The 25164-nt window shown below is 40.2% G+C and overlaps 1 protein-coding gene across 5 annotated transcripts in view; it reads left to right on the top strand.

Moving 5' to 3' along the window:
* TENM2 (teneurin transmembrane protein 2) overlaps window positions 1-25164 on the top strand; it is a 2373952-nt gene that overhangs the window by 666607 nt on the left and 1682181 nt on the right. For all 5 annotated transcript variants that reach the window (XM_075601896.1, XM_075601894.1, XM_075601892.1 and 2 more), the window contains exon 3: window positions 18576-18866. In XM_075601896.1, coding sequence (XP_075458011.1) covers window positions 18641-18866 — 226 coding nt within the window. In that variant the 5' untranslated portion in view covers window positions 18576-18640. The remainder of the gene's footprint in view (window positions 1-18575; window positions 18867-25164) is intronic.

Genomic DNA, 25164 nt, shown 5'->3' with positions numbered 1-25164 from the left:
CAGACTTGGAAGTTCCGGGTCGAGCGCGTCCCCTTGCTGGAGCAGGCTGAGGGGGAAGGGGGTTAGGTGGATTAGGAGAGAGCGCACATTCACACAGATTGCTGGAGCGCGCTCCTTCTTTCCCTACCAGGGAAGGGGGGGGTTTGAAGGGGGTCCATCTTTGGCTGCACGGGGTGCCCCGGCGGGCCGCATGCGGCCCGCGGGCCGTATGTTGTGCAGGGCTGTGCTAAACAATAGGATTGGTGTGAAGTTATTGACTCTATTATCAAACTGATAAGTTAAGTTAGTTAAGTTATGGTGGGTAAAAAAAGTGTCACTTTTTTTACCCCCACCATATCTTAACTAAGTATGGTAAAATCTATCCTTGCTTCATTTTTGCATAGCCAGTATAACCAACCCCACACTGATGAGACCCATTAAGGTCGAAACGGCTGTCTGTGGGTGGGTTTACTGGCTATGCATCTTAACCCTGGCTGTGCTCAAAGCTGTGACCATGCAGCAAGCTTAAGCCTATAGAGAACCATGTTAATGGTTTTGAAGCAAAAGGTGGCACTGTGTGGTCATTTGCATGTCATTTCCCAGAATCCCTTGCTGCAATGGAAGTGCTGTGTGCTGGGTGATAATGGTGAAAGGCGGGGTTGCAGACCTATCTAAGACATGCAAATGAGTATACAGTAATATTTCCATTTGATATATATATATAAAAAATCTAATTTATACAGTGTATATATTTATACAGTGTATAAATTCCTCATAATAGGAGCACTAGTGCTCCTTTTTGTTGTGGCTTTGGCTGCCTGTTACAGGGTGAATCATCATCATCATCATCATCATCATCATCATCATCATCATCATCATCATCACCCCCTTCTTCAATGATGCTACCACCCACACCATACAGATGCAGCCATCTGTATTCGACCACATCTCGCTAAAAACTTTGAGATTCCGATCAAAAACATTGTGAGGTAGCCCAAAACAGACTTAATGGCACATTGGATTAACACAGTGGAGGTCCTTGGGTGTGAATGGAACTCGCACTGTGTGAATCCTACTGGGTTCTATCTGTCTGTAAGAGACGCACAGTAAGAGATTGATTTAGTCTGTCACTCTACCTGCGTACCTTTAACAGGCGATTGCGGGGTTTTAATTTTATTATAATATCACAGTATTGAAGCAGGGGGTCTCCGGAGCTGAACCGCATTGATTTCAGGTCTGGGGACCCCCTGCTTCCCAAGATATAGGCCCCGCTATGGGGAGCCGGTATCCTGGTGGCCATGTTTAAATTCTCCGGTGTCACGGCACACCTGATCGGGGGATTTAAACCAAGCAGAGTGATACCGGCACCCCATAATGGGGCCTGTAACTCAGGAAGCAGGGGGTCAATGTGGTTAATCTCCAGAGACCCCCTGCTGTAATATTAAAATAAGATAAAAGCTGCTTCATTAACTTAGCAGCTAATCACTATGGCAATGAAGGGGTTGACAGACTACCAGGTTTATTAGGGGCAAAAGGGGTGAGCAAAGGGTTTAATTGTCCCAGGGTGGGTGGTTAGGCCTATCGGGAAGTTTGCAGGGGATTAACCCCTTCCCTACCTTAGCGGTAGTAACCACTATGGTAATGAAATGGTTAACACCTCCCACTGCCCACACGAGAGGCCTAACTACCCACCCTGGGGCAACTACCCCCTTCACTCAATTCCTCTGCCCCCAATAAACATTACAATACAAACATCAATGAAATATGTTGAACCACACCCCCCCCCCTGTCACAACACATACAGTACAGTAATGGACAAAATCCATTTTATCCATATCTGGACAATAGCTCATTTGTCCATTAAAATCATAAAATATAACCAAAAAATTAACCAGCTAGCATATAAAGAAGTAAATTAAAGTTCTACTTACCCTTTTCAGGATCATGGCCATCCTTGTCCTCCTCATCTCCTTCTTCTTCAGTCACCACCAACAAAAAAATGAAAAAAAATAACTACTGGCCACTAACCCCTTAATCACCTTAGCGGTTATTAACAACTAAGGTAATCAAGGGGTTAACCTCCCTCCCGCTAACCACCCAGGAGAGCTAACCACCCTCACCAGGGCACCTACACCCCCCTACTCTACCCATTGATTGGCACAGTGGCACACCCATGCCCTAAAGGCATGGGTTGCCACTATGTCAGTCAATGTGCAACCTGCCTGCAAATCCCACAAAAAAGCCTCACATTTCAGACATTCAATTTTAAACAAATAAATGCCAACAAACCAATTGATTGTCACAGTGCCACACCAATGTCGTGGTCTGTCACTGGTAAGTTCTCTAAATCTTTTCTTCATCTGTAAATTAAAATCAATTTTGGGTTATTCTTTATCTTCATCTGTAAATTGTAATCCATTTTTTTGTTCTTGTATAGTGCTACTAGTTTTATGTAGTGCTTAACAAAAACATTATGCAGACACTGCCCCTGCCCCATAGAGCTTACAATCTATGTTTTTGGTGCCTGCGGCACAGGGACATAAAGTTAGTTGCCCAAGGTCACAGAGAGCTGACACTAGGAATTGAACCTCAGGCTTCATGCTCAGTGCCAGTCAGTGTCTTTACTCACTGAGCCACCCCTTCTCCCCTTTTGGATTCTTCTTTATCTCCATCTGTGCTTGTAAATCCAATTGAGGGGGGGTGTTGACTCCAGCTTCTTGGCATAAAATGAGATGGGACAGGTCTTGTATAAGGCCTGTGATGTCACATTAGATTGACAAATGGTTCCCAGCCAATCCGATTGGCTGGTTTCAATGTGATCATGTGTTTAAAAAATTAATAATTTAAGAATGTGACTGTGACAAAGTACCTTCTTGCTCTGTACCTTTTGCCCAAGGATCAGCATTTTCACACAGCCTTCCAGGTAGAGGAGACATCTTTTGGCACAGAGGTGAAAAGCTTGGACTGTTTATTTTGCCATACAAATGCTACAGCAGATAACAGGAGTAAATCAAACAAACAAAACAAAAGTCTTTTTTTCAGCATAACTCAGCTTTTCAGCACACCCTCCTCTTGAGAGTCAAACAGCTCTGTCTTGCTCTGTTCAGAGCAACCCTTTAATCATCTCCCTGCTCAATCAGCTGCTGCAGTCCTGTGAAAGCAGGGAGAGCTAGAAGTCCCGGTCTGGATTCCCCTTGGTAAATCTCCAAACCGTGGAGTGGAGCAGAAACCCTGCACTAATTTAGGGCCGTAATATCCTCTTTTCACTACTGTTCCCTCATATCTGTCACATATCCTCCCCTCCAGCTCAGACTTAGTGTGGTGAGCGACTGTGCACACCAGTGAATGCATTCTTGACAAGCCATCTGCATTCCCCTATATACTGCCTGGCCTGTGTTCCACTGTGAATTTGTAGGGTTGCAGACTGAGAAACCAGCGTGTCACTCTGCTATTTTTCTCCCTATTCAGGGAGGGGTGCGTGGTCTGTCATCCAGGTTAGGGGTGCGTGGTCTGTCACCAGCCTGAATTTTCTGCCTAACAGGTAGTACTTCAGACTGTCTGCTGCCCACTTTATTGCAGGACACTCTTTTTCAACTATGGAGTAGTTTCTTTCATGTGGGTTAAGTTTTCTGCTTTGGTACAAGATAGGATGTTCTTCATTCTGGTTCTCTTGTGAGAGGACCGCACCAAGCCCTACGTCCAACGCATCGGTTTGCAAAATAAATTCCCAAGCAAAATCGGGGGTTACTAAAACTGGTTGGGCACATATGGCTTCTTTCAACGACCTGAATGCTTGTTCTAGTTCTGGGGACCATTTTACCATTACTAGAGCTCTTGCTTTTGTCAGATCAGTTAAAGGACATGCAAGGGTAGCAAAGTTATAGATAAACCTCCGGTAATATCCAACTAGGCCAAGGAAAATTCTCACTTGTTTCTTGGTGACTGGCCGGGGCCAATTCCTTATGGCTTCCACTTTAGCCATTTGATGTTTCACTAAGCCTCTACCAATAGAATATCCTAAATATTTGGCTTCCTCTAAGCCAATTGTATACTTCCTTGGGTTAGCCCTGCCGAGTAAATCGAGTTTAAAACTGCTTGTACTTTTGGAAGGTGGGATTCCCAATCTTCCGTATGTATCACTACATCGTCTAAATATGCAGCTGCATATAATGTATGTGGCCTTAATATTCTGTCCATCATCCTTTGAAAGGTGGCAGGAGCCCCATGCAGACCAAACAGCAACACCTTGTATTGGAAAAGACCATCAGGAGTAGAAAAGGCAGTCTTTTCCTTTGCCTGCTCTGTGAGTGGAACCTGCCAGTAACCCTTGGTCAAATCTAGTGTGGTGAGGTAACGGGCTTGCCCAAGTGTCTCCACTAGCTCATCAGCCCTTGGCATGGGGTAGGAATCAAATTTTGAGATATCATTCAGCTTGCGATAATCGTTACAAAACCTTACAGTCCCATCAGACTTTGGTACAAGCATAATAGGGCTGCTCCAGTCAATCACCCCAAGCACTAGCATTTTCTTAACCTCTGCTCTAATGGCCTCTCTATGAGCTGCAGGTATTCTATAAGGCTTAAGATTGACCCTTTTTCCTGGTTCGGTTATAATGTCATGCCTAATAACCCTAGTCCTTCCTGGAACTGCGGAGAATACCCTTTTATTTAATTTAACACATTCCTTGACTTTCCGTGCCTGGTGTATAGACAGGGCCTTTGATATGTTCACTTCTGGATCTGGGTTTTTCCTAGCGGAGAAGGCAGTGGTTTCCACAGTAATTAGAACCTCCCTTTCTTTCCAGGACTTGAGTAAGTTCACATGGTATATTTGTTAAGGCTTTCGTCTGCCTGGCTGCCTCACTTTATAATTTACCTCACCCATTTTTTCAATAACCTCATATGGCCCATGCCATTTTGCCAGAAATTGACTTTCTACTGTGGGGATTAACACTAGGACTCTGTCTCCAGGTTGAAACCTACGGACCCTAGCATTCCTATTATAGCTATTCCGCTGGTTACGTTGGGCCTTTTCCATATGTTCCCGCACTATAGGCATAATGGCTGCCATGCGTTCCTGCATTTGGGTTATATGCTCAATTACACTGCGATGGGGTGTAGTCTCCTGTTCCCATGTCTCCTTGGCTATGTCAAGTAACCCCCTAAGGTGTCTACCATACAACAATTCAAATGGTGAAAACCCAGTAGATGCTTGGGGCACTTCTCTAATAGCAAGCATTAAATAAGGTAACAGAAAATCCCAGTTCTTTTCATCCTTATCAATTACTTTCCGCAGCATTGCCTTTAGGGTTTTATTGAACCGCTCCACAAAACCATCAGTTTGTGGGTGGTACACAGAGTTTTTTACCTGTTTTATGTGGAGAAGTTTGCATAACTCCTTGGTTACCCGAGACATGAATGGAGCACCCTGATCTGATAGGATCTCCTTGGGAATCCCCACCCAACTACACATCATCATTAACTCTTTAGCAATAGATTTTGCTGAGGCCGTGCATAGAGGGATTGCCTCAGGATATCGTGTCGCATAGTCTAATATCACCAATATGTACTGATGCCCCCTGGCTGACTTCACTAAAGGTCTCAGAAACCCAAGTGATTTAGATCTGCACTAAGCAACAACAGTGTGAGATCATAGATACTTGAAATCCCCAAGAACTAGCAGCTCATTCTTCTCGTTCAGAAAGGAAGTGGAGTCAAGAAACTGGGTGATATCAGCCAGGGATTGTTGAGGGGCTTTAGGGGGGCGGTATATGCCAGCGAGCAAGATGGGCTTAGAAAAGGGGAGGCAGATTTTGCCAACTAGAATTTCAAAAGAGAGTGTGCTTGGGGGGCAATTTAACAGTGTAAATTGTAAAGTGTCTGCAATATAAAATAACACCCCTTCTCCTCTCTTTGACCTATCTCTCCTAAAAATGGAGTATCCCTGAATGGCGATATTTGCATCAGGGGTTTTAGGGGTTAGCCATGTTTCTGTAAGAACGATGGCTTTGGGTTTATACATAAGGCACCATGCCCTTAGTTCGTCCAGTTTGGGCAGCAGGCTCCGGATATTTATATGGGCGACAGATAGCCCTTTTTGAAATTTAAAGGTGGAATTCTCAGGGGCATGGGACAGATTTGAAATGGGAGGACCTGGGTTAGGTTCAATTTCACCTGCTAAAGAGAGTAATAGTATGAGTAGAAATGTGGGTAGTTGTTTGCAAGTAGTACATTTGTGGTGTTTGCCATTAGAGTGAGAAGTGGTTGGTGTGCTGGTTTTTAGAGTTCTCCACCAACATTCAGTAGATATCATATGTGGATGTGATTGTTTGTTTTTTTCCTGCTTAATGTAATAAAATGTTTGCGATTGGTGTTAGTTTGTTGTTAATGTTGTATTATGTTAGCTAATGCGTTTTATGGTTATTTCAGATATTTGTTGTATGTATTTCTTTGTCTTTTAATGTTTACATTCATTAATGTTGTAGTAATTCATTGGTTTGATTGGTTAGTGTTAGTATTCATTTTGAGTTGGCTTAGGAATTAATTGGTTTAATTGGTTAATGGTTTAATTAATTCCTTGTTGATGTTGTTACTGCTTGTATTCATTGGATTAGCTGGCTACTGTTTTTATTTACTTTATTTAGCTATGCTAATGCAGTGTTTAATAATGGGCAAATAATCTATTATCCATATCTGGATAATAGTTATTTTGCACATTATTGTACTGTATGTGTTAGGGGGGTGTATTTAGTTAGAAATAATGTTTAGTATTTTTGTAGGCACAACATTGGTACCGCAGGCCCGCCGGTACCCCGGGATGGCCGCGGGGTCAGCCGGGGACACCTGCGTGACCCCCGGACTCCCTCGGGGACCCCCGCGGGGTCAGCGGGGACATCTGCCAGCCTGTTGTATGGGTATTGCGCATGCAAAAATGTAAAGCAAGACATTTTTCAAAGTCCAGCTTTTTTTGCGTCTACCTTGAGCTGACGTGTTCTGTTGAAAGAAACTTTCGCGTACGCTAAGGTTACGTAGCTTAGTGCATCCCGCTTAAGGGCAGAATTTAACACAAACAGGGTAACGAATGAGCAAAGTTGGAGTTAAAAAAATTTCCAGAAAAATGTCAATTTTAGAGCGCAAAGTGCCTGTTTGTGTGGCTTAGTGCATCGTGTTCAGTGCAACATCACGTTCTAAGAGCACTTTGCGCTTTAAAAACGACTTAACAGAGCTTAGTGCATGACCCCCCAGAGTCTTATCCCAACTGCACAAGCAAAATAGTGTGCACCTTTTTTACAGTATAGTCCCTCTACAGTAGGCAAACTTTAAGGGACATTAGAAGAACAAAATTAAGAGAAATCCAGAGAAGATGCAATGCACATCGAACTGTAATGCTTGCCAATATTTATGATTTGTTTCAGATATTAAGAAGTACACATTTTGCCTAGCTCATAAACTTTTTGCGCGTCCGTATTGGCAGAGAACTCTGACAGAACACAATGGAGAGAGGTAGAACATGTTCAGTAAATGTGAATACTGTACATTCAAAAAAGACAGGCCTTGCAAAATGTGGTCCAGATCTACAAGCCAGCTCTAAAATGTAGGCACAGTATTTATGAAAAGTACAGACCCCCAATGAACAGTTCAGACAGAAAATTTAGACTTTTAGTTGCAAACACTGTAGAGACATCCCCCAATGATCAATATAGCCCATGCCAATGATCAATACCGACCTCTCCAATGACTAATAAAGATCCTGCAATGACAATTTCAGACACCTTTCTCATTTCTACCTAACATGCAACCTCTATTTTTGGGTGGCATGAGATTATGCTCATTTAGAAAGTTGATGGTGGGGGTGGTATACAGTGTATAAATCAATTACCGTCCTGCATTGGCGTAACTTTATAGCTCTGGGTTTTATGTAACTCAATACATACGGTACAGCTTGAACTTCAAAGTGGCAGAGATCAAGATGTGATATGCAGCAGGTTTATAAAAATCCCATAATTAGGAGCAGGAAGGTACTAGAGAAATTCACAAAGTTAGATGCAATCAGAATAAAAAGGGGTATATAAAACCAATATGTTCAATTTTTTTTAGCATTTACAGCTGCGGCCGCCTTCATTCTAATGCGGCCGTATCGGCGCAACTCTGATAACCGCGGGCAGATGCAGTATTTTTTTTCCCCCAATATGTTCCGGTATTTTAGCGCTCGTAATATTAGCTTTTTATTAGCGCTGTCTGCAATACTGTAATACCGTCTAAAAACTCAGGGGGGCGTTCGCGAGCTGTTGTCTTCAAAGTCTAATACTTTAGCAGTTCAACCTACAGTACGTCAGTACACAGTCTGCGTGTGCACGCGCAGTAATTGTAAATTTGCATATTTATACATGCATGTGCAGTGCTGTGCTGTATGTCTCATTTGAACATTGTTGAAAAATATAGGTATGTACTGTAACAGTATCACATTTCGGCATATACAGCGCTCTCCCCTCGCTCACCCCCGCACACACACAGGCTAATTTACTGCACTGCAGTATTTCAACTTCTTATCTTATCTACAGTACAGTACACCTCTCCCACACCATTCCATTGAATGTGTGTCTTTCTGGTTTCAATCAAATTCCTGCTTGCTAGCTGATGATTACTGTGCATGCGTCTATAACTTCACCACTGCTTGCTTGCGAAATTCAAGAGTGCGTGACCAAAAAAATATATATTTTTTTTTTCTCGTCATTTTTTCTCCACAAGTGTGCCTAAACCATCTTGATATTACGATATTCAATCTGTGCTGTAGCTTTTGACTGTGACACTGTGCGTTTAACTGCACATGGTTGATTTGTGTGGTTTTTATGTATTTGGGGGTTTGGGGATCAAATTATTATGATGACCTGCCTGTTGAAAATATGTCATGTCTTTGAACTACAGTACAGCTAATCCTTCATGCAGCTGTACCCTGTACCCCCTTCCCCCACGCACACACACACAAGGCTCGCTCAAGGATTTGAACCTCTTATCAACACCCTTCATGCAGCTGTACCCTGTACCCCTTCCCCCACGCACACACAAACAAGGCTCGCTCAAGGATTTGAACCTCTTATCAACACCTCTCCAGAACCATTCCGTATCTAAAGCTTGTCATTGTGTTTTTAATCGTCCCTAGCCGAGCATCACCTCTCTGCGCCTGCGTGTAATCCTCTTTGGGAAGGAAGCATACTGTTGTGCTGTAAATGTTTTGACTTTCTGTACTTTAATAAAAGGAGATGTTGCGTGTTTTAACTTGTATTAATAAAGAAATGTTTTTACTTACACAAGACCTGCACAACTACAGTCCTCGAGGGCCGCAAACAAGCCCGGATTTCAGGATAAAACCGGGCCTGTTTGCGGCCCTCGAGGACTGGAGTTGTGCAGGCCTGACTGACTGTACTGTACACCATCCTACTGTAAATGTTTTGACTTTCTGTACATAAATGTTTTCACTAGCAGTAAACCATACACCTGTTAATGTTTTGAATAACTGTACACTTTAAATGTTTTAAATTGTATTTGTAAATAAATGTTTTTGTACTTACTCCACCAATAAAAGAAAATGTTGATTTGTTTTAAATTGTTCCATTGTCTCCTTTTATACTTTAACAAAATACAGTGTTCCTAGAACATACAGTACTGTCCAGGCATACTGTACTGTATACTGTAGGCATGCTCAGTACTGTACATCACAAGAGTATTAAAACAATACATGCTGTACGGGTATAGAATACACATATGTACTGGAATACATGTAGAATAAATGCATACTTTTTATTTTTCGGGTTTATTTACAGTATATATATAAAAAAGTATTGTATTCGGTCTGAAAACAACAGCATACTATTTCAGATTTTCTATGAAGCTTTCAGTTACAGTATTCTATCCTAATCAATAACAACGGCCACTAAACTGTAGACTCCGGTACGTGGTTTTTGAAAATCCGATTCAGCAATGTGCAGGCATTGTTACACAAAGCGATATTATCCATCGAAATCCCTCCATTTGCCGTTTTCCGCATGAGATGACAAAGTTTTCTTTTCTGAGAAAAAACAAAAGTACAAGTTTTACTGTAATGGTCAGTCAGTCCCCTAAAAAGTTCCCACAGTCATTCCCACCAATAATTTTCTCGGGGGGCGTCTCCAGTTCACATGCGCATGCGCTACTGTAGATGTGATGACACGCATATGCGTTTCAAGAAGGTTCCAATGCGCATGTGCCTAGCTTTCCACCAATTGTGCAGTATCTACTGTAAAAGCTGCTCAGCCAATGATATTGCTTACAGGAGAATCGCTTGACTGTGCATTGATATTTCAAAAACAGAATGAAATACGGCAACATTACTCACCATAGACTTTGCCAATCAGCTGGCGCCGAGCCACTGCCAGTCCCGTATTCTTGATTATACACGTAGTTGACAGGTGCCAGCGGATGAGGCTGGAAATCGCTTTGGTACATGCAAGCTTGCTGGAATCTGTAGCCGAAATCCGGCTCAGGCTGCCGGTATCCGTTTGGGGACAGACAGCAAGGGTTGCCGGTCACCAGGTTTTCACTGACGGTCGTACAATTATTGGATGCTGGCGCTGTCGCTGGCGCAGTCGCTGGTGCATTGCTTGCCAGCGACTGACGTTTCTTAGTTGGTTTTAACATGACCTTTCGCCTTTTGAAGTCTCCATGATCAAAGATACGGGAAAAATCTGGTGATACACAACAATAACCTCCAATAACACCGGGATCAATACGAAAAAAACACGAGTCGATACATAACTTTTTCCTTATTGCACGCCTCCACACATGAGCATCTGGTGAAAATTTGTAAAAGTCATAGTTTTCGATAAAATACTGATAAATTTGACCAACTGTTGCCATCTTATCATCTGTTGCATTAATCGCGGCCCATATTAAATAAGCGTACGTTCTGTCGGGTTTTTGGAACACGGACTGCGGTGGTGCACTCATGTCGGGACTCTCAGGACAATAAAACACCAGACACTGTCCATGTATTTTTTAATATGAAAAGCTTAAATTGATTCATTATTGTAACTTCTTCAGTACCAAGGCCAATTTACAATGGACCACTGGGGTATTTTTTTAAACACCTGCAAGTCGACACATTACTAAAGCGCATGCGCATTACCATTCATGAATATCTGCCACCTGGCGAATACGCGAAGAATTGCAACCAATTAAATCCGAACCATTATCAATAAACACATCAATAAACACATCAACCGCGGGTGACACCGGCATGAATGCAACATGAAAGCGGTATGAATGCGGCATGAACGTGGTGAAGTGCAGTGAAGTGCGTGGCATTCGGAAAAAATCCCCGAAAAAATTCGGAGATGTTGGAGAATAAAAGGGGCCGCGGCTGTATGTGCTACTGCCTCTTACTAAATGCACCATAAGGTGTGGCAATGACAACAACTGCACTTTTATGTTGTAGTCCTTTTAGACTTGTAAGAGTGTGAGGAATTTTGATGGGGGAATGCATGATTTAACCCTATGCTGCCATTTGTATATTGGGGCATCTATGTTTTCTCATCATCCAAAGTACCTACTACAGGAACTCCAAATAAAACGTGAATCCAGGAATGTTCAATCAAATAACTGAAAACATCTATTGTGCCACCAGAGACAGTATTTAAATGCTTACAAGTATCTCCATCATGACATACATCATTTGCGTTGTGTTAGTCCTTGTAATTGTTTATCCTTTACTGTATGGCCACAACATGTGACATATCTGCAATAAAAATGGGTTATAATAGACAAAACCATTATCTTCCACTATATGTAATATAATACTGTACTTTTACCCCTAAACAATGAGTTTAGTTGATAACTGAATATAATAAAGAAAGGTTAGATTAGCAATTAAAAGAATGTAAATTGTCGATACATACAGTAGAAGGCAATTTAAGTACTTAGAATCTGTACATTATCTAAGTGATGTAGGGAAATCTATGAAAGCAAATCATTTTCATGAAATGAGGTATACTGCAGTTTTCTTTGTTGTAACCGTTTGATCCTGTATTAAGTAACAGAAAGGCGTATGGGGGTGTGAATGAACCTTAGAGTGATTACTGCATTATGTTTTGCAGGACTGGCAGGGCTAATGGCTATAAAAAGCACAATGGCATGCCTTAAGGGGCCATTAGAAAATGCCAGAAAGCTGGCACATAATTCTCAAATTGATGTGATTTCATTACTCTTAAATTTTCAGAGATTTGGGGTTTAGACTGCAGTAAATCAATGAAATTTAATTTAATATTTCTCTTCTCTGCCAACTATTAACTTGCCCTTGGACAGAGTTGTTGATTTTCTTCACAATTTATTCTTTCATGTGAGGCTTGTATTTTCATAGTCATAGCATTCAGTGATAAACTTTTTTTTCAGTGGCATAGAGCCTTAAGAAAAAGCCAGACTGGATAAAAGTTAGGCACCTGATTTCTACTTAGTGTTTTACAACAAACACTTATCTAGTTCTTAAGATAAACTGCAGTGAGATATAAAATAGATGCCTATTGCAGTACATGCTTGATGTCTGACTGTCAAAAATAAGTTGCAGGGGAAGTTAATTATGAAATGACTCCGGCATCTGTGTCACAGTCTAGTACAGTTTAATCCAGTTCTTCTTTTGATTCAATCACAATGACAAACTGTCCTTTTATAATGAAGAGTAATGGGTGGAGTATTGATACAGAGTGATCCCTACAGTTGAGTACGGTACCATAATTGGTCATTCTCTTGCCTTCAATCTTATGACTGTCAACTATATTGTTACTTATGATTCATTAATCAACATTTATAATATGCTGGTGATAGTGTGTAATGATCCAGAGGCTAACAGGCCATCAATTAATGGTTAATAATGAACAGAAGGCTGACTTTAGAAACAACCAACAATAAGAAACACACTCACCATGGTTACCTTGTCTGCTAGGTAAAGTAAAGGATGGTATCTGAAAAGCATTACAGAAACAAATGACAAATAGTTTAACTTTATGAATATATGTTGTTCCAAGTACAACATTACATGAAACTACAATCTTAAATGTTAGGAGTGCTTTGTATTTGTGCGAGATAAAACAATTCTTAATTCTTGCCTGAAGAAATCACCAACAAATTTAGATTACAAGGAACTGGCACATATGGAAATTATCAAGTCTGTCATTTTTAAAGACAATTATTGTGGAAGGCAAGGATCTAAGGGCAGGTTCGTCAGTTCTGATGCAGCTTATCACACCTGATATGAATATAATGGCATTACTAGAGATGGGTGAATCCGCCCAAATCTGTTTCTCAGATTTTCGCTGATGTTACCCCCACAATCTGTTTTGCGGTGTAAAATCTGCAAATGGATTTCGGCGGTTTCAATCCGCGTGGATTCTCCAAAAACCGCCATTGTTTACAATCCGTGGATGGATTTGTAGAATGCAATCGTTGATTCAGCAATCCGTTGGCGGATTCTTAATAATCCATCAACGGATTGCTGAATCCGTGGATTGGATTCTAGAAATCCGTCCATGTGTTGCAGAATCCATGGCGTGTATAGTTAATAATAATAACAAATCTGCAAAATGCGAATCACCCTTTTTGACATTGATCCACTGAAACCCGCTGAAATCCGCAGACCAAGGGAACCAACCGATCCGCTGCTTATCCAATTTTGCCCCCAAAAATTGCCCATCTCTAGGCATTATGTGCAATTTACATCTGTGAATGGGCAAGTAGATGGCATTTCTGATTTTATATACTAAATGTTCCGCTACATGGCATCTGTATTAAATAGAAATAGACATGTAGACTAATACATAAAAGTAATATGCAAAAATTGCTGCACTTATAGTTTGGAATTGATAAAAAAAACGACATGAGCTCTCATAAAACTAGATAAGGTGTAATGTATTGTAGCAAAATGAATTACTGTGTTAAGAGAGCTGAACAAAAGACTGTTTGATAATTTTATTTTACTATGCATATCAAGCTTGGTGAATCGTCGTGAAAACAATGACATGAAAGAATATTACTATTTGTAGCTATTCAGGCTAATCTCAGGAGGGTTTGTATCCATCACAAAACAAGTGAAAGCACTGTATCATCCAGACAAAGAGATTCCAGTTATGGAACAGATAACGATTTGCACAGTGGCAAAAATAGATTGAGAACTTCTCAAGTACTCATTAAAAAGAGATAAATGCTCTGGGAGCCTTTCAATATACATCAGAAAACCTTGCTGGGCACTCCTCTGACCATCAAATGTGACTTCCGCAGTTGTAATCTACTAATAGTGCAAATTAACAGCTCATCTATGGCTCAGTCTTTGGCTCATTTGTTAATCTAACTTGCTATCCCTGCAGCAAAAATGAGTATAAGTAAAGTTGATACACAGCAGTGTATTGATTCCAATCGTAGCTGGCAAAAAAATTGAAAGTGTACATAAGAACTATATGTCATCAGATGCATCTCTTACTAACAATTTCTTAAGTTTGTTCTTTTCAAATGTAAGCACTGGCAGATTTTTTTTTTTTTAGCAATATGTCACATTAAAATCCTCTATGACATTTTATGCAAATATCTGTTTTTTATCTCAGTAACTTATGATATATGAGTTGTAGTAAGTGACAATGTTACTCTATATAACACAATATATCCCAATATACAGTAACTCACAATATAACAGTTTCTATAGGATTCAATGGAATTGAAGTATATACAGTATATCACAATACATCCCTGCATGTCAGACCACAGAGAGCAATTAAGATACAGTATTTTTCTGCAAATTGCTTTTTTAGTGTGTTAATAACTTAATTACTACTAATTGTAAAAAACAAACAAAAAAAATAATGATTTAAGACTCCTCAATCCAGAAATTGAAATATTGTACTTTGCTAAATTGACACTGAGTCACAAGATAACAAATGTGAAATGCCTCTTTTTGCACCAGTTTTACTTCAATACTGCCTTGGTACAAAGACCAATATTACCATATCAGTTACTATGTTTTGCCAATGACACACGACAAACACAAATGCATCAGGAAATTGCTTGAACTTGGTTTGTAGTAAATCCATAGTTTTTTTTTAAAACAAAAACCAGACAGCTACTACATTAATTGAAAGGTATAAACATTTGTATGTTTCCCAAGGGACTTCTATATTTCGCCTTATTAGCATACAGTACCTGCTGCCTTTGTGAACCCCTGCATTGAAGGGGCTGCAGCACATAACTCTAGCATTTAAGGGCTTAATAAAAGAACACATATAGTAAGTAAAACATACAAGACACCTACAAGCTCATATTGAACCCCCAAAATAACCACACCATATATATAAGCATATAAGTGTCACAGAGGAGTGCTACTGAGCACGGCAATATATATTTAAAACCAGAGACAGAACATGAAATACAGACAGAGCTCAGTGCACATCCAGTGAAACTTATACATGGTACAGTGCCTAAATATATATGTATAGATATCTATTAAATAAAATTATCTTTTAGTTTAACATTTTGGCCAAAGTGTTGTAAGCCCCTGAGCCACTACACGGCAGACCACATCTCAAGGGTCCCTAACACTAATATACATTCTTAATAACCTGTGCAATACCAGGAAGAATGATTTATAATAAATCTGTCAAAATTAGTTGCATAGTTCTAAGTCTGGGCTGGTAATTGCTCTTTAAGGTAAAGCAGTTATATCCTGAGCGAGTGTGTTGGCTCAGGTGTCTAATATCTAATTGGAAAGCTAGGCACACATGGGTATATGTGTGTTGGTGTGAAGGTGAAATAAAATAAAAGTATATAAAACTTACACGGCCTTGTGTAAGCCCAGTCACATCAGGGTTTCTTTGGGAGTCCCGTATGCTTCTGATGAGGCTTTTCTTCTTACGATGCGTGTTCTTCTTCTTGATGTATCGGCCACTTGCTTCGTTGGTTCACAGTGCCACTCCAGGGGGATTTCCTCTCGTATAAATAGAAAGGAGGATAGGGTTAACACATATAATTATATATACGTCAATGAGGGGAGGGATGGTGTGTTTTATGGACCACCAAAAAATTGTTTAGCACTCACACGGACTAGTGTGAGTGTAATCCTATCTTGGTATCTTGTTCACTTATAGGTGTTGCCCAATCAAATATCAAGTAATGAAAGGGTGGGGTATAAGGGTATTAGTGGTAAATATAACACAATACTCACACGGGCCAGTGTGAGTACACACTCTTAGCGGTATCTTGCTCTTCTGTTCCAGTTGTAAGTGGTGGTGAAGATGGGGTTAATATATAAAAGACACTAATGTCTAGAGGGTTAAAAACACTAACTTTAATGAAACATATAAAATAAAAACAAACACAGAATACAATTCTGTGGAAGGTGAATGCAAGGGGTAGACAGTGTGGTGTTTAGTTGTAGGGAGTCTCTCTCTTCCGCGTCCGGATGGAGAGCTGCAACTGCACCTCCGCCTCCTCTGTAATGTGCTTTAAAATGTTCCAGGTAAAGAGCAACGCGTTTCGTCCAAGTACTGGACTTCCTCATCTACAGAGCTCATCTACAGAGCCTGAGGAAGTCCAGTACTTGGACGAAACGCGTTGCTCTTTACCTGGAACATTTTAAAGCACATTACAGAGGAGGCGGAGGTGCAGTTGCAGCTCTCCATCCGGACGCGGAAGAGAGAGACTCCCTACAACTAAACACCACACTGTCTACCCCTTGCATTCACCTTCCACAGAATTGTATTCTGTGTTTGTTTTTATTTTATATGTTTCATTAAAGTTAGTGTTTTTAACCCTCTAGACATTAGTGTCTTTTATATATTAACCCCATCTTCACCACCACTTACAACTGGAACAGAAGAGCAAGATACCGCTAAGAGTGTGTACTCACACTGGCCAGTGTGAGTATTGTGTTATATTTACCACTAATACCCTTATACCCCACCCTTTCATTACTTGATATTTGATTGGGCAACACCTATAAGTGAACAAGATACCAAGATAGGATTACACTCACACTAGTCCGTGTGAGTGCTAAACAATTTTTTGGTGGTCCATAAAACACACCATCCCTCCCCTCATTGACGTATATATAATTATATGTGTTAACCCTATCCTCCTTTCTATTTATACGAGAGGAAATCCCCCTGGAGTGGCACTGTGAACCAACGAAGCAAGTGGCCGATACATCAAGAAGAAGAACACGCATCGTAAGAAGAAAAGCCTCATCAGAAGCATACGGGACTCCCAAAGAAACCTTGATGTGACTGGGCTTACACAAGGCCGTGTAAGTTTTATATACTTTTATTTTATTTCACCTTCACACCAACACACATATACCCATGTGTGCCTAGCTTTCCAATTAGATATTAGACACCTGAGCCAACACACTCGCTCAGGATATAACTGCTTCACCTTAAAGAGCAATTACCAGTTCTATAACACTGCCTGTTTCCAACCATTGTGCTCCCCCATCCTTTTTGTATTCATTACCTATAAGGGTCCTGGATAGATCCTGCTGGGGTTCCGAGTCACAAGAGGATACCACTCGAAAACCATTTACGGGCAGTATTACACCACTCTTTTTATACTTCTGCATATCAGATAAGCTACACAGAGATAGCGCCCGGGTACCTCCTCAAACATAGTTCTAAGTCTGATTGAAGCTTTTATTAACCTGTACATTACCAGGAAAAACACTCTGTATTAGATTTGTCACAATCATACTGGTAATGCACAGGTTATTAAGAATGTATATTAGTGTTAGGGACCCTTGAGATGTGGTCTGCCGTGTAGTGGCTCAGGGGCTTACAACACTTTGGCCAAAATTTTAAACTAAAAGACCATTTTATTTCATGGACATCTATACATATATATTTAGGCACTGTACCGTGTATAAGTTTCACTGGATGTGCACTGAGCTCTGTCTGTGTTTCATGTTCTGTCTCTGGTTTTAAATAGATATTGTAAGTAACAACATCTGAAATAATATGTAATTAAGGCAAAATTTTAACAATTGCTACGCAAATTTACAATGCCATATAACAGTAAAAAATCAATGTTGGTAATAATATTTTTCTTACATGTTGACAGCATGCATAGTGCTGTAATTGAATTCTGTAGTTACATGTCCTGGTTTAAATTCTGCACCTTAATTTTCATGCCTGAGACACAGGGATTAAGCAAGTTGCCCAAAGTCACAAGAACAGCTGATAATAGAATTTAAACCAGGTTTGCTCATGGAAAAGGCAAGGCCCTTACCACTAAACTGCTTTTTGAGCCTGCGAAAGTTTTTCTACTGCAGTTATTAATTCACAAATATAAGGTAAGAATGTTGCAGTGCTCCCCAAATGTAGGAAATGTGGCCTGCATTGCAGTATGAAAGCATGAAATTCAATTGGACCAAATTTATGAGGATCTTCAATATACTACTTTGAAATGTAAAAATATTGGAGATTGGAACTTTACAATACATGATTAGGAATGAAAATATAATGAATTCATTAAAAAAAAGTTTTTTAAAAACATCTGGGTATGCACATGTTACATATGATCATTGTATTGGTCTTTTAGGCTGAAGAGTGATTCCAAGAATTTGTTCCTGAAACTATTGAACTAATACAGATACCAGGGGCAAAATGGATTTAAAAGATCGAAGACACAGATCTTTGACAAGAGGGCGTTGTGGAAAAGAATGTCGATATACCAGCTCTTCATTGGATAGTGAGAACTGCAGAGTGCCTACTCAAAAGTCTTACAGCTCCAGTGAAACATTAAAGGCTTATGATCATGAAACCAGAATGCATTATGTGAATCGTGTCTCTGACCTAGTTCACAGAGAGTCTGATGAATTTCCAACGCAAGGTATGTCTGTTTCCATTTTTTAGGCGATTGACCTTTATGTAAGCTTATTACACTTTTCCAAAACAATTTTTGGAATGAAAACAGTTCATATTCTATTGCATTTTACACTCACCTCCGAGAGAGTGTATTGCTGCAGCGATACACTGGTTTAAGCGGTTTCAAGTTTTTCTCCTAGTTCAAACTGTTTGTTTTTAAGGGATTAGTGTTTGTAAAATATTTTTTTTATACAGTACTTCAAGATGATTGTCTTTTTACAGCAATCAAGAGGAGAGGCATACACATTGTGAAAGTGTGTCAAAATAGTAGCACATTGGGTGTAATATGCTTCAACTGAGGACAGCCTAGTTTAATTAACAATAATGGTAGATCTTTCCAACTACATTTTGAGAGGCATATACTAAAGGAATGTATTTTAGGTAATGTTTCTATTAAACTGTAAAGCAAACTTAACTGTACTGTAGCATGTTGAAATAAATAAATAAATAATGATTTAGTATCCCTTAGATTGGTCACATGTCTACCATGTCATGCTCAGGGAGTTTCAAACCATCCATAGAGGCATACATTACTGTATGGCTAGTATTTACTTAGCTGTGCTATTCCATAACACACCTTCCGGCAGCGTAAAGACGCCTTACAACTATTAAGTGAATGGGCCATAACCGGTCATTCAGTGTAATATGGTGTCTTATGGAAAAGCACCTCTAAGTAAATATAAGTCTATAGATATACACGACAAATTGGGGCTAGATAATTACTAGTATGATACTGATAAATGGTATTTTAAAATTTTAATAGATTTAAACTCCAAGAAAAATAAACAATTTGATCACAAAATCCAGACAGTTTAAAAAAAAATTGGGGGGCAAAATACTATGTGTAATTTACAACATTTTAAAATACAATGTACTGTAATGACAAGTAACAATGACACCTTGCAGCAAAGACAGACATTTTTTGTAAGAAGTAATCTACAGTATTAAGTAATTTAGAACTGTTGCACAGCCACTTAAATAAAGCAATATGTACTCTCCTCTACTGTACCTATTAATGTACAATGATAGCATCAGACTTTGGGGAGGATGTATCAACGAAAAGAAGGTACGAATAGTTTGTTTTGACACATTACTCCATTTACAACCAGTGAGTTTCCTACATTTACAGTAGTTACCATTTTTAGCCAGAAAAGTTTGCCCCATTTCAGACTTATTTTAGACTATATTATTCATGTTGAACATGTATGCACACCTCTATTCTGATTTGGAAAAGTTAATATTGGAACGTAATAAAAACATTTCACATTAAACATATTTCTTTAAACATAAATCAACATGAAACCAGTTTGTGGTGCACCTTCTGCAAAAAGTAAACTCACAGTTTGTAAGGCAGGGGGATTGTATCTCCTAATTGGTATTTCAGTCCATGGGAATACTGACTTATGAGAAGCTAGCTAAATTATATGTGCTTACATATAAAAAGAAATAAGAGGCTAAGAGGGAACATGGGGGCCTATGCAGAGAGCAGCGCTATTTCAAAACTCGCCATTTTTTGGAGAAAATCGCGCAGAAAACAGCAGAAAATGGCGAGTTACGAAAAACGCGCCAATTTTTTTTTTCTATTTCTAAAACTCGCCTCGCGGCTGGCGAGAACCTCCATCTTGCCAGTTTTAAAAATATCCTAATGCAGAGAGGCGCGAACGGCATCTAGCGGCTGTTCACGCCAATAAAATGGCGCGATTGTCTCCTTTTTGCCTCGCCAGAAAAAGTTGGCAAGAAGCTGCCGCTCGCGGCCATAGGAAAGGAAAAAAAAAGGCGCGAATTTTGTTTAACACATTTCTGCAGCGCGCATCTCGCCAATTTAAACTCGCCACACGCATTCATGTTAAACATAGCAGAATTCGCACATTTCTGCATATGGAGAATAAAACTCTCCAAAAAAGCTACTTTTTATTAAACTCGCCAATTTTAAAATTCGCTGCTCTCTGCATAGGCCCCATGATACCTATTTACAAATATATTCAGGGTCAATACAAAGAACGTTCAAGGGAACTATTCATACCAACTTTCCAAGGACATTACAAATGACAGGATTGTCAAGATTGAAGGAATCAGATTTACTCAGCAGCAAAGGTAATGGTTCTTTACAGTAAGGGCAGTTCAAATGTGCAATGTACCAACAATGCAGACTGGGAAGTAAGATGCAATAGATATCTTTAAGAAAAAGATAGACATCGTTTTAGAAAGCAAAGGTATACAGGGATACTAAGTAAACATTGGAAGCATGCTGACCCAGGCAGAAACAGATACGAGAGAAACCTGCTCTACCTTAAGTGACCAAAGGTCAGCAACCAGACAGATGCGCTAGGGCAAATGATTAAAGCAAGGAAAGAGGACACGGTTGTAGCAAAGGCACTACCACCTGATAAAGGCTAATGCAGATATGCTAATATCCTAGAGAGATGTATTTAACCAGCAGTATTTGAGCTGGTGGGTTAATTCCCAACAATATCTCTGAAGGTTAGTCACGCTAGCGAGTGAGTCTAAAGGCAAGGGGGGACGGCAGGCTAGGGTGTCAAAGTGAGATTCCCAATCAAACTGATTCTTGATATACCCTACGCACAGGGGAAGGGAGTGAAAGTATAGGTCCCTAAATACTAAATCTGTGCTGGCCCTGCTGTGGTGAACCACAAATAGACACTACCTAATAGGAGGATCACTCTCACCTGTACACCATATCCCTCGAAAACATACCCTTACACACATAGGGGGGAAAGAGGGGGGGGGAAGTAGAGATAGACAGAGGGAAAAAGAACCCTGAACACTTATCTGTCCTATCCCTGCGGGGGAGCAATCCGTACAAGCTGCGTTGCTATTTTCCACACTGCTCCATCAGGCTGTGCAGGAAAAGTAAGTACACCCTTTGAATTCTATGGTTTTACATATCAGGACATAATAACAATCATCTGTTCCTAAGCAGGTCTTAAAATGAGTTAAATACAACCTCAGATGAACAACAACACATGACATATTACACTGTGTCATTATTTATTTAAGAAAAATAGCGTTTCTCACTTTCTCTTTTTGTGCGGTCCACCTGTCACGCTGTGCTCACCACAAACAGGACGAGACCCCAGTTCTGAGATGGGAGTAGTAACAAACACCAGCCACAGGCACGGGGGCCACGTCCGGAGTGTAGGTTTGCCTTGACAGCCGGGTCAGGGATATAGAGATCAGTGTAGTCTTTATACTTGCCGAGTTCAACGTAGGAGATATCCGGAGTGTAGAAGGTACTTTTGCCGATGTCATGGTTGGAGAGTGGAGAGTGGTCAAGGTGCAATGCCGAGTTCAGGATTAGAGAGGAGCGAGGAGTCAGAGGTAGCCAAGATCAGGAGCCAGAGGTTGGAGTAGTCAAAGCAAGCTGGTTCGGTACACAGAAGATCAAACTGGAACAAAGCAACAGGACAGGAACAAGGCAGGAACAGCAAGGTAACAAGAATCTATGCTCAGCCAATGTTCCTGTAACATTGGTGAGCATATATAGGCAGGATCAGCCAGCCCCTAAGGGGGTGGAGTGGGGGCGCGGCCCCCAAGGTGGATGTGATAGGTCTAAGGCTTCCAAGAACAGGTGTAGCTGTGTTGCAGCTAATGAATGCATCTATGAGCAGTTGTAGCTGTTTGGATCTTGACACGGAGCTTGGGGGCATGGCGCACATATCACGTGCGAGCTCCGCGCGTAGTCAGTGCGCGGCGCGATTCGGGGCGGAGCCTGAGTCCGCGGCATCAGATGCCACCATTTTGGCGTGCGTGCCTGCTGCGCGCGTTTGGTAAGGAATTTGGTCCATTGGCACACTGCGCGTGCGCGGTGGTGCTCGGAATGATGCGCTGGGCGATTGCAAGTCCGTAGCCCTTACACCACCTTATTTTAAAGTATAAAAATAAATGAGTGTTTTAATATACCAATTATGCAATATGCATGAGGACCTATTTAATTACGAGTATCTATGTGCGGGCATATTAGTAAAGCTACTATCCCACAAACACACAATCAGTGCATGCTATTGGGCATTTATCTGGTGCTAGTGCCTTTGTTATAACAGTGTCCTCTTTCCTTGTCTTGACCCAGGGAGAAATCTGATCATTACTGGAGTCTGGAAGGAATAATTTTTTCCCTATTACACATTATTGGTTAATACAAAAAGTATGGTGTATTGGATACTTTTTCACTGTTTCTCCCACCGCCTCTCTGGATCAATATACTGTAAATACATGTATAGGATGAGTCTGTGGTCTAAATGTAATATTGGTTGAACTCAATGGACACACTGTATGTCTTTTTTCAACCGCATCTACTGTATGTAGGTAGCTATGCAATAGCTCTGCTAGTATGTGGATGTCCATGAAACATACGTTTCAGGTCCATGATTCTTCTTCTGTGATGATTTTTATAATCAGAATACAGGTACAATATGTCTGCATGTTTAATACTATGATGAGTGATGGGTTCTCTAGCTGCATAATATTCTGACTAAGTTATTTTGTTTGGTCAACAACATTTAGCAGTGGTTTCCCTTTGAAGGCAACAGTTATTTAATACTAGAATATTATTGCAATTACAAGATTAGAAAGTGACGTGCACAGAATGTTATCTTCATGTCATGTAACGGCTCCTATTGACTCTGCCTAAATCTTAAATTGACACACACAACACCCAAATTGAAGCAAATATCTTGACATTGAAGCAAAGAGACAAAAGATGAAAAGTACACAATGTGTGTCAATTTTGCTCCAACTTTGTCTCTATTCTTTTTGCTGCCAAGGACATTTTCAAATGCAGGGCATAAGGAATGTTATCCTCAAACATATAGGTATAACACATCATTTATTATTCCTGCAGTCGTGGCTACCCTAAGACATGTTGCTGCATCAAAGAGTGGCACAGTCCCTTTAAAGAACAGTTGGAGAAAAAATGTAAAATATGTAACCAGAAAATAATAAACCACATGTAGTTCATGCATTATCTGGCAAAAAGAAAATACATCATTTGTATGGATTGTTTGCAAGGATATTATAATTACACGGGCTTGAACACTGTTAGCAACAAACACTCTCAGCACTGAAAGGGTCAAGAAAGATATTGTAGACGTGTTAATTCATGATGTTAGTTAGTCAGAGCACTGAATCCTTGGGTTGTAGTTGTAGGAAAATGTAACTTGATTCATAGAAAAAATTAAAGTAAATAAGGCACCTGGCCCCGATGGCATACATCCAAGAGTTTTCAAGGAGTTAAGCTCAGTAATAGCAAAACCATTATATTTAATATTCAAGGACTCCATTTCCACAGGCTAAGTATCACAAGATTGGCGTAAAGCAGATGTGGTGCCAATATTTAAAAAGGGAGCTAGATCACAACCGGGAAATTACAGACCTGTAAGCCTGACTTCAATAGTAGGGAAACTACTTGAAGCTTTAATACGGGATAATATTCAGGAATACCTAATGGAAAACAAAATTATTAGTAATAGTCAGCATGGATTTATGAAGGATAGATCTTGCCAAACTAACCTTATTTGTTTCTTTGAGGAGGTAAGTAGGAATTTAGACCAGGGTAATGCAGTTAATGTGGTCTACTTAGATTTTGCAAAGGCTTTTGATATGGTTTCACACAAGAGGTTGGTGTACAAAATAAAGAAAATTGGACTCAGTAATAATATATGCACCTGGATTGAAAACTGGTTAAAGGACAGACAACAGAGGGTTGTCATAAATGGAACTTTTTCAGGTTGGGCTAAAGTCGTGAGTGGAGTTCCTCAGGGATCGGTACTGGGACCCCTGCTTTTAAACTTGTTTATTAATTACCTTGAGGTTGGGATCGAGAGCAAAGTCTCCATCTTTGCTGATGATACTAAATTGTGTAAGGTAATAGAATCAGAGCAGGATGTAATTTCTCTTCAGAAGGACTTGGAGAGACTGGAAACGTGGGCAGGCAACTGGCAAATAAGGTTTAATACAGATAAACTTAAGGTTATGCATTTGGGATGCAAGAATAAAAAGGCGACTTACAGATTAAATGTAGATATATCGAGGGAATCCTTGATGGAGAAGAATTTAGGAGTGCTTGTAGATAGCAGGCTTAGCAATAGTGCCCAATGTCATGCAGTAGCTGAAAAGGCAAACAAGATCTTATCTTGATTCAAACGGGCAATGGATGGAAGGGAAGTAAACACAATTATGTCCCTTTACAAAGTATTAGTAAGACCACACCTTGAATATGGAGTACAATTTAGGGCACCAATCCTAAG

This window comes from Ascaphus truei, chromosome 5, assembly GCF_040206685.1.
Source record: "Ascaphus truei isolate aAscTru1 chromosome 5, aAscTru1.hap1, whole genome shotgun sequence".
Lineage (NCBI taxonomy): Eukaryota > Metazoa > Chordata > Amphibia > Anura > Ascaphidae > Ascaphus > Ascaphus truei.
The sequence above is the reverse complement of the archived record's forward strand: the minus strand, read 5'-3'. Positions and strand labels throughout refer to the sequence as shown.